Genomic DNA, 15827 nt, shown 5'->3' with positions numbered 1-15827 from the left:
AACGATATATCCGTAAATAAAGGTCTCCATGCCGACGTGAGACGGACAAAATATACTGCGGGTTTTTTTTAATAATTTTTTTTTTTTTTTTTTTTAAACTTTATTGAACACGATGGTCCCATTGACATCATCGATCTCTTTTTCAAGGGAGACCTGTCCAACATGGCAGCAAGCAGGTTACAACATGGACATAAAACAAAAGATAACAATAAGCACATGGTATTTACAGGGCGACATGTTCACACCTGGAGACACGGACACGGACCAACAGGATATCTATATCTCTGTCAATGAGGCTCAGCTTCTCGGCAACAACTGTATTGTTGTTGAAGAGGTGGAGAGACGATGCACAGATTGACCCACTGCCTAAAGCATGTCTCTCTGTATCCCAGCAACACCAGTACCAAGCGAGAGAGCTGTTTCCACAGCAGGGGGTTTGCAAACGCCCAAACGTCCAGCTTCACCTGGACGTGTGGACGTGCTCACAGTCCTGAGAGATAACCTGATGACGCTGAGCGAGAGAGTTGGAGTCGAGGTACTTAAAGTGAAACTTGATTTATTCTATTGCAGGGTCTGATTATTATATTGTTGACACTTTAAAATACTACTATCTACTAACGTGCTGAACAAATCAGATTTATTATTTAATTAGGAAAAAACATAAAAGTAAAAAAAAAGAAAATTCAAATTGTTTTTCTTTATTTTTCAATATCGCGATAATTATCTTACCGTGGACTTTTTAAAATCGCGATATTATCGTACCGTGAGTTTTTAAATCGCGATATTATCGTACCGTGAGTTTTTAAATCGCGATATTATCGTACCGTGAGTTTTTAAATCGCGATATTATCGTACCGTGAGTTTTTAAATCGCGATATTATCGTACCGTGAGTTTTTAAATCGCGATATTATTGTACCGTGAGTTTTTGGTATCGTTACATCCCTAGAAAATACAGTCAACAGCCCTAAAATATCAATTGTCGCCATGTTTTTAGGTATAAAATGTTCTATAATTCAGGCTACGAATGATATATGAACAAACCCTTCAGTCAAAGCCTTCAGAATATTGATAACTGGAAGGTTTGGAGTATGCACGTGCTACTGACGTGGACATGTCTCACTCAGAAGAGTATAGTAGCAGCTTTCCAACGATACCTCTGATGACATGGTGCACACAGCGGTCGCGGTACTTTGTGTTACGTTAGAAAGCTAACTTTTGGTGAATTTAGGAGAAGCCTACGGACGCAGACGGACAAACTGTGAGGGAAAGTTCTGCAGCACTGGAGTCAGGACTCAGAGAGACGAGGGGAGCTGGAGCTTTGATGTCAAACACTGGTGGTTTATTGCAAGCATCGGCCGGAGAACTCACAGCAGCAAAAGGTTCAGACTGCACAGGTGGGTTGTCATGTCAATTCTGCCCAGCCTCTCTCTCGATAGAGCTTTTAACTAGTTTACAGAGAGCTACTCAGCATATCGGGGAGGCGTAAACATCTGTGGAGCTTAGAAAGCCAGCGTTCCCACAGCCGTAAACCATTTAGTGACCGAGAGTTGAACTGGTTTATCGAGATAGCTGGAGCCTCTCATTCCTTCAGAGAGATAACAGAGCCAGGGTTTGGTCGTAAATGTCAACAGGCGATAAGGTTAAATATCTTAGGAGCAAGACAGAAATATTCCCGTACACACACTATAGTCAAATAAACACCTAAATGTGGATTTTGTACGTTTTCCTTCCAAAAGCCTGAAAGAAAACTAAATCTCATTATTTACCAGTGCATGAAAAACCATGTTGTGGCTGCCGTGTCTCGCCTGAATGGCATTATACTACGGAGCAGAATGCTAATATTTAGAGTCACTTCGCACAATGTTTGGAAAGCTTTAAAAAACAGCAGATTTGACTCTTCTGGTCTGTCACATACTCTTCTGGTCTGTCACATACTCTTCTAGTCTGTCACATACTCTTCTGGTCTGTCACATACTCTTCTGGTCTGTCACATACTCTTCTAGTCTGTCACATACTCTTCTAGTCTGTCACATACTCTTCTGGTCTGTCACATAAATGGCGCAACTGAAGCGGCATTGCGCTAAAGGGAAATTATTTGGACCGGAGAGATTCAGATTTGCCGGCTAACGGGAAGTCAGCCTCTCAAGCCGGTGTCTGTGTGTATATGAGATGCTTGAGGTGTGTTACCTGTAGAAGTAGGAGCATCCTCTCACGCTGTTGTGGCAGAAGTGTTCCTGGGTTTTCTCTGAACCGTAATCCTCTCCCGGGTCCGACCACAGGAGGTCACACATCGGCCCGAACGCTGGAGGCTCTTTAAACCGGTCCAGCTACACACACACACACACACGCACACGCACACACACACACACACACACACACACACACACACAGTCACACGCACACACACACACACAATTATGAAGTAAGTTGTACTTCGTTGAACCCAGACTCGAACACACATCGACTTGGAAAAGGTGTCGTGGTTCCTTCCCAAATACTATTTGGAGTTATTAAGTCACTGAAAAAACACAACCATGTATTTATTGATCTCCAAGTCTCTTTCTAAATTTACATTTTTGTATTTCTTAGAAAATCCTGGGTTTTTGTGATAAATGTAAAAACTTTAAACTTTGTCCCACTCTCACGGGTTATCTCCGCAACGAAGAAAGCTTAAGTTTCCCTTTCATCGGCATGACACGGCCCGGCGCCGCGCCTTCACCACATGTTGCCGCTTGCTTGTAATCATAACCCAACATAAATATTGTTACGCTGTATTTCTTCACCGGGAAACACTTGATTAAAGTCGTAAAGATAGGAGAACAAATCTATTTTCTTTTACAAAAATAATTGTACTATTTTTGTAGAATTTGCTTAATTTTCTTTTTAATACTCTGAAATTGAAGGGGTGGATTAAGGAGAATATAAAATATAAAAATGTTGGATATTCTTCAGATTATGAACTCATACATTAGCGAGAAACAAAATATTTACAAGGGGAACATTTGAATATGAAGTTAAAGCCGAACGTTTACTCGAAGAAATGGACAGATGTCAGGCTGTTTTTCTTCATCAGTAGATATATATATATACACACACACACACACACACACTTGTTGGCATGCTCACCTTGCGTATGTCGTCCAGGCAGGTGACCTCGGGGCTCAGGCCTCCATGCACACACAGGAACTGCTGATTCAGCAGCGCAGCGAGCGGCAGGCAGTCGAACGAGTCCATACAGGCGTCATACACTCGCTCAGAGTACTTTATTTTACCTGAGGACACACACACACACACGTTATTGTCTCCCGGTGGACAATGGGTACATTAATGACAGTGTTGGTTGTGTTAACTTAATAAGCTGTTGACGTACTTGTTGTATTTTACATTTGAAGAGATCGAGAGTAAACTATAACAAACGGTTCCATGTCCGTTAGCGTGGCTCCAGCGGACAGGAGGCGAACAACACATTAACATGGAAAGACTACTAATCTGGCGCTTCACTGAAGAGGCAAGAGGAGCCGTGACCTCCCCGTCAGCAACACCTTTTTGACTTTCAATGTACAGGTCGGGGAGATTGGAGATGAAACTTGATTAAAGGTTAAAGTCTAACGAGAAATGCAAGAAATCTCAAATAAGATGGATCTGCTCGGAGCTGCGAGTGTATACTTGATCCTCAAAGTACTTACTACTCGCGTCCTTATAGGACGGTGTAATTGAGACATTTAGAGTTAAAAAAAAACGTAATAACGGAGCAGAAGGACGGGGGAATATTCAGATAAAAACTTGTTTGAAGTTGTAAAAAGACGAGAAAAAAATACGATATATTCCTGTTCAGCCTGTTTTCAGGTCTCGGGCTCGAAAATGCCATTCCCAGAACAAATGACCATATCTTCTAAAAGGGTTACATTCATAATCTTTGTCCTCAAAGTAATGACTAACCCGTGAGCTGGATGTAGAAGAGTCAGAATCAATATAGATGTTCTTTATTTGAAAGTAAATTCAGATTGAACACAGTAAAAACTGTAAATTATAGTCCGTCCAAAAATGAACCCTTACTTATAGTGAAACCTTGGATGATGGGTTAGTAGACTAAAAGCTTTAGGAATCCAAAATACAACTTATAAGTTCCCTGTTTCAAGATTGATGCAAAACAAGTGACCTTTGACCTTTTTAGAGAGGTTTAGCACAAAAAGAACCACTTCTGGGGTCATTCGGGTGGATTTGCCGTTTCTCTGGAACCCATTGGTCGATTTTGATGATTGACACCTCCTCTGAACCGTTAGAGCCAATGGCATCGAAGGGGAAGTTCCACACACACGTTCCATTGAGGAGTGAGAGTGATGCGCACGCAGTCGAAAGCTATGTTATGTAGACTAGTGAATATGACGATAGATCATCAGAAATCATTTCAAAGGGACACGACACGTTGGATTCACCTTCAGCAGCGTCGTTATCGCTTTGATGCCATCGAAGACAACGTTTGATCACAAAGCTAAGAATATTCGCGTGTTTGCTACCTAACGCTACGTCGTGTGATGTCTGGGTTAGCTTCCCCTGTCGTGTTGATCGCTCAGTGATGATACTTATACCTATAGAACCTGTGGAATCCCAGCTTGCTAATCGATACCTGGTTTGTGCAGATCCGATTGTTAGGGATTCATTTAGTCTTTACTCCTAGACATTTAACCTTATGTTGTGTGTTGACATTTACGACCATCCCTGCTTCTAATCTCCCGTCGGGAATGTGTTGATGCAGTCGTATGTTGATACTACATTACATTACATTACATTTAGCTGACGCTTTTATCCAAAGCGACTTACAATAAGTGCGTTTGATCAACAAAATACAAACTTGAAGAAAACAGAATCATAAAGTACATCAGGTTTCATAAAGGCAAACATAGTCAGCGTAGCAGTGGTATGAAAAACCATGCGGGCTAATGACTGATCAGCGAGTTTGTGTACAAGGAGAAGAGGAGGGGACCGAGAACAGAGCCCTGAGGGACCCCTGTAGTTAATTGACAAGGGTCGGACTCTGACCCTCTCCAAGTTACCCTGTAGGTGGTTTTATGGCCTGACCTACAGGGCATAGGGAGATTTTGCGAGTGTGAGAACGCTGGCTTCTAAGCTCCAGAGGCGGGAGAGACGTCTCCTGTGTCTGCAGATGTTTACGCCCATCCCCAACATGTGGACTTGACTCTCTGTAAACTAGTTAAAGGGTCTACCGTGATGCGAGGCTGATCAGATTTGATATGGCAACCCACCGTGCAGTCAGAACCTTTGACTGCGTGACTTGTGATGTGAATTCTCCGGCCGATGCTTGTATTAAATCTCAGTGTTTGACGTCAGAACTCCTGCTCGTCCCGTGTCTCCTTCGTGAGTCGGTGACTCCCACTGCATTGCTGCACAGAAGCTTCCTCCACACCGATGAGTTCTAGAGTTCTGTGTTCATTTAGACGCGTTTTGTTTCGGTAAAAATGGTTAACATTGTCTGAAAGCCGAGTTTCTTCCCGATAGGCGAGTAAGACACGTTCAAGCCCTCAGACGCCGTTTCTTGCAGATGTTGCGGGGGGCTTAACAGGTTAAAAAATACATTTAATTTTGACTATTTTTTATTAAATTCGCTAAAAAAAAAAAGATGTGTATTCTGACATTGAAGGGGTGGACTAAGGAGGATAGAAAATATAAAAAATGTTGGATATTCTTCAGATTAAGAACTCATAAATTTGCGAGAGAAACATTTGAATATGAAGTTAAAGCCGTACGTTCACTCGAGATGATGAAGTCATATTTGCACAACTAACACGCATACACTGGTGCTTTGTTTAACCTGCAGCACACACACTTTCCTCTCTGTTGCTATGACAGTAAGAAAGTCCGTTTGAGTTGTTAACGAGATTCTGAAAGTCTAAAATTAGAGATCAATTAAGGTCGAGGCTGCGACACAACTGACAACTCACTCCATTAAGCAGCAACCAAAGCTCTTCACTGCGCGTGGTGAGGAAGGTCTTTGGAGGTCGAACATCGGAGGGGGGGGTATTCAGAGAAGAAACTCAAGGTCATGAACACTCCGATGGGGTCAGGAATTAACGAGAGAGAAACCAGATGTTTTAAAAGATTGAATTGGCCGTTTTAATTCTTTTTTTAATGTTTTAATATATATTTTCTGAAATAAAGTAATTCAGATTATTTTTTAAAGTTATTATCTTCTACATTTAACACTTTAATCCTAGATAATACTCAACTGGTTTTTTTTCTTCGTAAATGTGTCTTTTGTCCTAAAATGAACCGCTTAACGACATTCTTTGAGAATAGAATTGTAAAAAACGCGTAAATTGTCTGGAATAAAAACATTTGAGAGAAAAAGAAAAGTGAATATTCTCAGAGATTTGCAAGTAAAATACAACATGTATAAATCCTCTGAACTCAAAGTAAATGAATATTCTCAGAGATGATGTCGTTCTATATTTAGAAAACAAATATTAAGTAAATATTCTGCCTCTCCAGAGACTCCGTATTTGTTTAGCTTCCAATGACACTAGAGCACTGTTGTACTGTATTTGCCTGCAACACACACAGCGCTGTGGGAGGACACACACACACACACACACACACACACACACACACACACACAGCTGAAGCACTGCTTGGTGGACACACACACACAGCTGAAACACAGCTTGGTACACACACACACACACACACACACACACACACACACACACACACACACACACACACACACACACACACACACACACACACACACACACACACACACACACACACACACACACACACACACACACACACACACACACACACACACACACACACACACACACACACACACACACACACACACACACACACACACACACACACACACACACACACACACACACACACACACACACACACACACACACACACTGCTTGGTGGATGAGCAGACACACACAGCTTGGTACACACACACACACACACACACACAGCTGAAGCACAGCTTGGTGGACACACACACACACACACACACACACACACACACACTGCTGAAGCACTGCTTGGTGGATGAGCAGACACACACACACACACACAGCAGAGGGTGTAACACTCACACTCCTGTTTGAAGGTGAAGTACTCCGTGAGGTGCCGGCACTCGTGGTTTCCTCTGAGCAGGAACAGGGTGTTGGGATGGTTGATCTTCAGAGCCCAGAGGTACAGGACGCACTGAACACAGGGGGGAAACGTGTTTATATTATATATCAACAAACATATATATATATTATATACAAGCGGAAGACTCTGGGGCAGAGCCCATAAGAAGTGCCACAAACTGCAGTTCATCTAGCGGCCAGTAGGGGCAGGCTGCAGAAGGAGCTGTTCCCATAGACCCGCATGTTAAACAGTCCACACGTTTCTACCCCGGATGCAAAACGAAGTATTCTGGGTAAACTTAGATTCCACCTTCATGACTATGGATAGGGGAGTGGATTGTTTTATAACGCACCCCTTTTAGTTACATTAGGTCTTAAAGCGTTATTGGGCGTGGTCACTTTGAGTGACCGGTCTCTGCGGTGACTGCTGCTCCTAGCTTTCTGTCCCTGTGCTAGCTCCGTTAGCTCCAGGATGCTACAGGGGCGAGGCTGCGAGGCTGATCCGGGAACACGACTTGAACTCGGACGTGTTTGTCGTGTTGGTGCCCGGTGGAGTATTCTCCATTTAAATAATCGGACTTATCTGACGGCGCCTCGGCTCCGCCTCTTTCCCCTTATTTGGAGCAGGACTCTGACGTCACTGCCGAGCCGTTAGCGGCCGACTCCGCCCACTAAGGGCTTCTCAGCAACTCTGCAGAAAGCTATGGGCGACGTCTCGGACCCTACGTCCATTTATATAAAATGGAGCAACAGTCCTGAAACTTCCCGGATAAATAAGTGACTCTGACTAAATGTCTCGTTTATCAATGAAATGCACTTGAATAAGATCACTTGCTCTCCAGAACTAACACAGCAACGACTGCAACACGTTGATGCGTAAACAAAAGACGTTCTGGGGAGAAGAAGGCGTGTTTATTAATCAATAAACACGTATTGATTCAAAGTGAAGCGAGTGTCTGCGTCTCGGAGAAGCTTCTGAAAGCGCTGAAATGATAAGTGAACCTGACGCACATCACGGACCACCTGTTCCATCTCAGCTCTATACTTCCTGAAGGCGTGGAGGAGGAGTGGATCAGCTGTTCATCAAAACTCAGGAATAACACGTGCAGTAAAAACCCCACGGACCGTCTTCCCTGCAGAAACACCGCGGGGTTACACGGCTGAGCAGTTCATAGAAAGCTTTGCTCCCGACGGCGTGCAGGTTTCATTCCTGCATCTCTTCAGGCTGCTATCCGGGCAGAGCGTCAGAGAGATGGAGCTCAGATAACTCAAGTGAACCTTCATGTTTCGACGCAGAGCGATTCACTGCAGTCAGAACACTTGCAAAGGGCTCGTGCTGTTTTTATTCATCTTATTAAATGTTCTGTTAATGTTAAAGGTGGGGTAGGTAAGTTTCAGAAACCGGCTCGAGATACACTTGTTATATTCCATGGAATGCTCTGAACATCCGATAGCGATGAATATCTGAAGTGCTTTGACAAGAAATACATAAAAAAAAACATGTCATCTGTAAAAGCCGTAATACTGTAAAAGGTACAACCAATCCGATTGGACGGCCTACCTGCCTGTCAGCCTTCCATCAGGGCACAAACTCATCTCGTGCCCTCATTGGTCATGTGCGCGTTCGTGTGTGTTGGGGGAGGGGCTCTGTGAGGAAGTGGGAGATGTTCTCCGGTTGTGTATTTTCAAATTCTAGCGCACTCGAGCCGGTTTCTCAAACTTACCGACCCCACCTTTAAGTTTATCCAAAGCTAATTAAAAAAAGTTAATTGAAAGTTTTTTTGACCTTTTAAATAAAATACTTTAAATATTTCTCTCCGATTGACTTTTTAGGCTGAAGAGTGAATACACGACGTCCCGTGTCAGAGCAACACCCACAAGGCATCAACTGCATCAATAAAAACACGTCTCCTCTGCGATAAACCGTGGCTCTGTTTCCTCCTTCCCAACGCAGCTCCGGTTCAAGCTCCGTGCTATCAAAAATAAATCTCAAATGTATTAACGTAAACTAGATAGATTTTATTGTGTAATTTTCACGATTGATGTTGAAGTCGTCTCAGTCCTGCTCACAGTTCTCCCCAGACATGTTTGCATACAGATCTTTTTGTAGTTCTAAATGTGAGCTTTCTGGTGAATGGACAGAATCTAAGAACTTAGAAGACGGACTAAACGGGTCATTTAAAAGAGACACGAGGAATCCCACTCTGTTGATCAGGTTTCTTTGACTTCTATTTGGATCTGTGTGTGTGTGTGTGTGTGTGTGTGTGTGTGTGTGTGTGTGTGTGTGTGTGTGTGTGTGTGGTGTGTGTGTGTGTGTGTGTGTGTGTGTTGCTGTCATGCTTCCTCGTTGGGACCGGTCTATATAGCGTCTTCACACAGAGCCACGCCTCAGAGCCACGGTTTATTATAGATATGAGAGTCAGGATACAGAGGAAACATGTTTCTAAAACAATGCAGGGGTGTGTGTGTGTGTGTGTGTGTGTGTGTGTGTGTGTGTGTGTGTGTGTGTGTGTGTGTGTGTGTGTGTGTGTGTGTGTGTGTGTGCATGGTCGAGGAGACAGCCTTGTAAACGACTATTTAAAGACGCTGTGGTGAAGCTGCAAATGTCAGATGTCGGGGCAGAAACTCTGGACGCACTTCATATAAATATATATTATTTATTGTGTATTTAAATATATATATTTTTTGGCACACTTTCACTTATGTATTTATTCAATCCTCTTTTTGCACATCATAACTTTAATTACTTATTTTTAAATAAATATTATTTTATTTAGGTTTTTATTGCACATTTTTACTTAAACGTCCGATAAATAAAGATATTTGGTTTTTATATATTTTAGGAAATATAAATAATAAGAATTTTCCAAAACAAGTTAAATATGTCCTCGGTGATGTCTTTGAATTCCTCGTATGTCTGAGTCCTAAAATATATTATCCCATGTCCACACAATGTATGAATGATGTCCGTAATACTAATTGCCCTCTCCTCCTTTAACCTAAATGTCTGTATGCAACTGGTGACTGCATTCTGTGTGAAGCACCGTGGACTGCACTGACCGCACGAAAGGTGCAATACCAATAAAGAGTGTTATTAGTAAATATGGGGAAGTTTACCTCGATGCTGAAGTACCCTCGGTCCACGTAGTCTCCCAGGAACAGGTATCGGGTGCTGCTGGGCGACCCCCCCACCTCAAACAGCTTCATCAGGTCAAAGAACTGCCCGTGAACGTCTCCGCACACTGAGGGAGTGTACAAGTACAAGTAACATTTTGAATGCAGGACTTTTACTGTAACAGAGTATTCCTACACTCGGGTACTTCTACTTTTACTAAAGTACAAGATCTGAGTACTTCTACTTTTACTAAAGTACAAGATCTGAGTACTTCTACTTTTACTCAAGTACAGGCTCCGAGTACTCCTCCGAGTACTCCGAGTACTCCTCTGAGCCCAGGTCAGACCCAAACTCTTCTAACGTGATGAAAGACATCAGTAGTTCTTAGAACATAACAAAGTAGACCTCTTTCAAAGGAGGTGGAAGGATCTGCACGTAAACAAGAACATCGGTATGAAAACAAAAAGTGATGAAGGAGATTAAGAAAAGAGAGAGCATGAGGGTGAAGAAACAGATCCAGACTTTGTGCACTCTTTGTCCCTCAGTAAGGTTCCTCACTGAGTCCTAACTGCTAACAAGGTTCCTCACTGAGTCCTAACTGCTAACAAGGTTCCTCACTGAGTCCTAACTGCTAACAAGGTTCCTCACTGAGTCCTAACTGCTAACAAGGTTCCTCACTGAGTCCTAACTGCTAACAAGGTTCCTCACTGAGTCCTAACTCCTAACAAGGTTCCTCACTGAGTCCTAACTCCTAACAAGGTTCCTCACTGAGTCCTAACTGCTAACAAGGTTCCTCACTGAGTCCTAACTGCTAACAAGGTTCCTCACTGAGTCCTAACTGCTAACAAGCCTCGCGGGGACACGCGAGGCTCACCTGTGATGGGCGCCTCCACCTCCAGCATGCACTTCTCCTGGCGCAGGATGGCGGCTCCGTCGTTGATGATCCTCAGAGCCGTCTCCTCCTCCAGGCGGCCCTCCTTCACCAGGTGGGCCTTCAGCACCTCCACGCTGGGCCTGCCGTCCACATACAGGTCTTTCACCGTGAGGCGCGTCCCTGGGGGGTACGGCACCGCTGAGGACACAGAGAGGGGGGGGGGGGTCAGAAACACACCGGTACGATCAGAAGCACCTTATCGGTCCCAGTGTGGGAAGTGTTTCGCTGCAGCATCGAAAGGCAAGGCGTCGAACAACACAAATTAAAAGACTAGAAATAAACAAGAAAGTAGAAAATATACATGAATTTACAAATTAACAATACCAAGATATAGAAGTTATTATCTGCACATGAGAGAGAGGTGGAATATTACATATGAAGCTGAATATATAAATGTACCGGCTGTGCAGAGAGTTCACGGGAAATTAGGTTTTGTGAGGTTTAAAAATAAACTATTGCTCGATTCCAGTCAGGCTGGAGCGGCCGAGGCGAGCCTGGCGCCGTGTGGAAAGGCTGGAGACATCGAGCAGGGGGTCCACGGACAGAAACACGGGCCGCTCACGAGAGGGTGATGGCCTCAGAAGGTCAGTTACAAGTAGGGGTGGGCGATATTGAAAAATATATTATCACGATATTTTTCAAGCAGTATCACGATAGACGATATATATCACGATATTTTTTCATGTCGGTTATTAGGGTTATTTTTCAAGTTACTTAACAGAACAAGCGCCTAAAGGTGACAGAAACTAACACTAACAGGAGCGACAGACCAACACAGCATTTCAAGCTGGTTTATTTCTGAAATGAATCCCTGAATGACTCAACATTCTGATATGGCTTCAAGGCAGGTTCTCAGTACAACAATGAACTTTCTGAGGCAGCACGAGCAGTGAACATCAATACACATGAGAAGGAGGGTGAAACATAACTAAGTAAAACATCAATGAGGAGAAGTCAGTGCCAAACAATTAAAATGTAAACTTTAGATTTGAAGTGCAATAAAAGACTTTAGCATAACTGAAGGGAAAAGTTTATTTATTTTTTGATCGTTTTTTTTTCCAATTTTTTTTCTATCACGATAGATACGATATCTCTGAGAAAGCATATCGTGGAGACCTAATATCGTCATATCGCCCACCCCTAGTTACAAGTCAGCAAAACCAATCAAATCAAGGTAAATGGGGGGAGGCGTGTGGCGCAGTGGTATAGTGCGTTGGTGTTGGGACCAGGGGAGCACAGGTTCAAACCCCACTGTCCCCGAGACCCTTCACCCCAAAGTGCTCCTGTGGGGATTGCCCTCAGTGTTGAGTGTGTGAGTCGTTGTGAGTGTCGGCAGCTCGTCCCTTAAAACAGAAGTGTCTTCTCCTCCAACCTCACCCGTGTGACCATCGCCACACATGCTCAACAAATACAGATAAAAGTGATGTAAACAAATAATAATAATAATAATAATAATAAACTCCGTAGTACTGTGGCTCCGACAGAAACATGTAGTGCTTTAAACGGGTGTGTTTACAGGAAGGCCCTGAGCACTCTGCGTCACGAGGCATGTCGAGGCTCGACCTGAAGACAAAGACAGGTTTGGGAGCACAGAGCTCCGCCTGCGGGGAATACCACACGGATGAAGACCTGCAGACGCCAAGCGGATCAAACCAAGTCCACGGTTTACATGTGTTTACTTTTGGAGGAGAGCCGGAAACGCCTCGATTGGACTCCTTTGTTTACTTCTGGAGCGTAGTGACATCACTGTGGAACACTCACGCTCCTATTGGCTAGCGCTCCAACACATTGTACGTGATAGGCTACGGGGCGGGACATCTCTATGCACCTGAACATCAGCAGGAGAGGACTCTTTAAAGTAGAGACACTACATACTGATAAACACCTGAACATCATCAGGAGAGGACTCTTTAAAGTAGAGACACCGCATACTGATATACACCTGAACATCAGCAGGAGAGGACTCTTTAAAGTAGAGACACCGCATACTGATATACACCTGAACATCAGCAGGAGAGGACTCTTTAAAGTAGAGACACCGCATACTGATATACACCTGAACATCAGCAGGAGAGGACTCTTTAAAGTAGAGACACCGCATACTGATATACACCTGAACATCAGCAGGAGAGGACTCTTTAAAGTAGAGACACCGCATACTGATATACACCTGAACATCAGCAGGAGAGGACTCTTTAAAGTAGAGACACTACATACTGATATACACCTGAACATCAGCAGGAGAGGACTCTTTAAAGTAGAGACACTACATACTGATATACACCTGAACAACAGCAGGAGAGGACTCTTTAAAGTAGAAACACTACATACTGATATACAGCTGAACATCAGCAGGAGAGGACTCTTTAAAGTAGAGACACCACATACTGATATACACCTGAACATCAGCAGGAGAGGACTCTTTAAAGTAGAGACACCGCATACTGATATACACCTGAACATCAGCAGGAGAGGACTCTTTAAAGTAGAGACACTACATACTGATATACACCTGAACATCAGCAGGAGAGGACTCTTTAAAGTAGAGATACTACATACTGATATACACCTGAACAACAGCAGGAGAGGACTCTTTAAAGTAGAAACACTACATACTGATATACAGCTGAACATCAGCAGGAGAGGACTCTTTAAAGTAGAGACACCACATACTGATATACACCTGAACATCAGCAGGAGAGGACTCTTTAAAGTAGAGACACCGCATACTGATATACACCTGAACATCAGCAGGAGAGAACTCTTTAAAGTAGAGACACCGCATACTGATATACACATGAACATCAGCAGGAGAGGACTCTTTAAAGTAGAGACACTGCATACTGATATACACCTGAACATCAGCAGGAGAGGACTCTTTAAAGTAGAGACACTACATACTGATATACACCTGAACAACAGCAGGAGAGGACTCTTTAAAGTAGAGACACTACATACTGATATACACATGAACATCAGCAGGAGAGGACTCTTTAAAGTAGAGACACTGCATACTGATATACACCTGAACATCAGCAGGAGAGGACTCTTTAAAGTAGAGATACTACATACTGATATACACCTGAACAACAGCAGGAGAGGACTCTTTAAAGTAGAGACACTACATACTGATATACACCTGAACATCAGCAGGAGAGGACTCTTTAAAGTAGAGACACTACATACTGATATACACCTGAACATCAGCAGGAGAGGACTCTTTAAAGTAGAGACACTACATACTGATATACACCTGAACATCAGCAGGAGAGGACTCTTTAAAGTAGAGACACTACATACTGATATACACCTGAACATCAGCAGGAGAGGACTCTTTAAAGTAGAGACACTACATACTGATAACACCTGAACATCAGCAGGAGAGGACTCTTTAAAGTAGAGATACTACATACTGATATACACCTGAACAACAGCAGGAGAGGACTCTTTAAAGTAGAGACACCACATACTGATATACACCTGAACATCAGCAGGAGAGGACTCTTTAAAGTAGAGACACCGCATACTGATATACACCTGAACATCAGCAGGAGAGAACTCTTTAAAGTAGAGACACCGCATACTGATATACACATGAACATCAGCAGGAGAGGACTCTTTAAAGTAGAGACACTGCATACTGATATACACCTGAACATCAGCAGGAGAGGACTCTTTAAAGTAGAGACACTACATACTGATATACACCTGAACATCAGCAGGAGAGGACTCTTTAAAGTAGAGACACTACATACTGATATACACCTGAACATCAGCAGGAGAGGACTCTTTAAAGTAGAGACACTACATACTGATATACACCTGAACAACAGCAGGAGAGGACTCTTTAAAGTAGAGACACTACATACTGATATACACCTGAACATCAGCAGGAGAGGACTCTTTAAAGTAGAGACACTACATACTGATATACACCTGAACATCAGCAGGAGAGGACTCTTTAAAGTAGAGACACTACATACTGATATACACCTGAACATCAGCAGGAGAGGACTCTTTAAAGTAGAGACACTACATACTGATATACACCTGAACATCAGCAGGAGAGGACTCTTTAAAGTAGAGACACTACATACTGATATACACCTGAACATCAGCAGGAGAGGACTCTTTAAAGTAGAGACACTACATACTGATATACACCTGAACATCAGCAGGAGAGGACTCTTTAAAGTAGAGAAACTACATACTGATATACACCTGAACAACAGCAGGAGAGGACTCTTTAAAGTAGAGACACTACATACTGATATACACCTGAACATCAGCAGGAGAGGACTCTTTAAAGTAGAGACACTACATACCGATATACACCTGAACATCAGCAGGAGAGGACTCTTTAAAGTAGAGACACTACATACCGATATACACCTGAACATCAGCAGGAGAGGACTCTTTAAAGTAGAGACACTACATACCGATATACACCTGAACATCAGCAGGAGAGGACTCTTTAAAGTAGAGACACTACATACCGATATACACCTGAACATCAGCAGGAGAGGACTCTTTAAAGTAGAGACACTACATACCGATATACACCTGAACATCAGCAGGAGAGCACTCTTTAAAGTAGAGACACTACATACCGATATACACCT

At 43.1% G+C, this 15827-nt stretch overlaps 1 protein-coding gene across 1 annotated transcript; it reads right to left on the bottom strand.

The window, feature by feature from the left end:
- Positions 1-2184: 2184 nt before the first annotated feature.
- LOC117441952 (serine/threonine-protein phosphatase 2B catalytic subunit gamma isoform-like) lies at positions 2185-12604 on the bottom strand. The gene is made up of 6 exons (XM_034077961.1): positions 12583-12604; positions 11146-11343; positions 10274-10398; positions 7118-7229; positions 3128-3273; positions 2185-2328 (listed from the first exon to the last, which is right to left on the bottom strand). The coding sequence occupies exons 1-6, from the start codon at positions 12602-12604 to the stop codon at positions 2185-2187; spliced, it is 747 nt and encodes a 248-aa protein (XP_033933852.1).
- Between the last annotated feature and the right edge of the window lie 3223 nt (positions 12605-15827).

Source organism: Pseudochaenichthys georgianus, unplaced genomic scaffold (genome assembly GCF_902827115.2).
Source record: "Pseudochaenichthys georgianus unplaced genomic scaffold, fPseGeo1.2 scaffold_2220_arrow_ctg1, whole genome shotgun sequence".
Classification (NCBI taxonomy): Eukaryota; Metazoa; Chordata; class Actinopteri; order Perciformes; family Channichthyidae; genus Pseudochaenichthys; species Pseudochaenichthys georgianus.
This window is presented reverse-complemented; position numbering and strand designations above follow the sequence as displayed.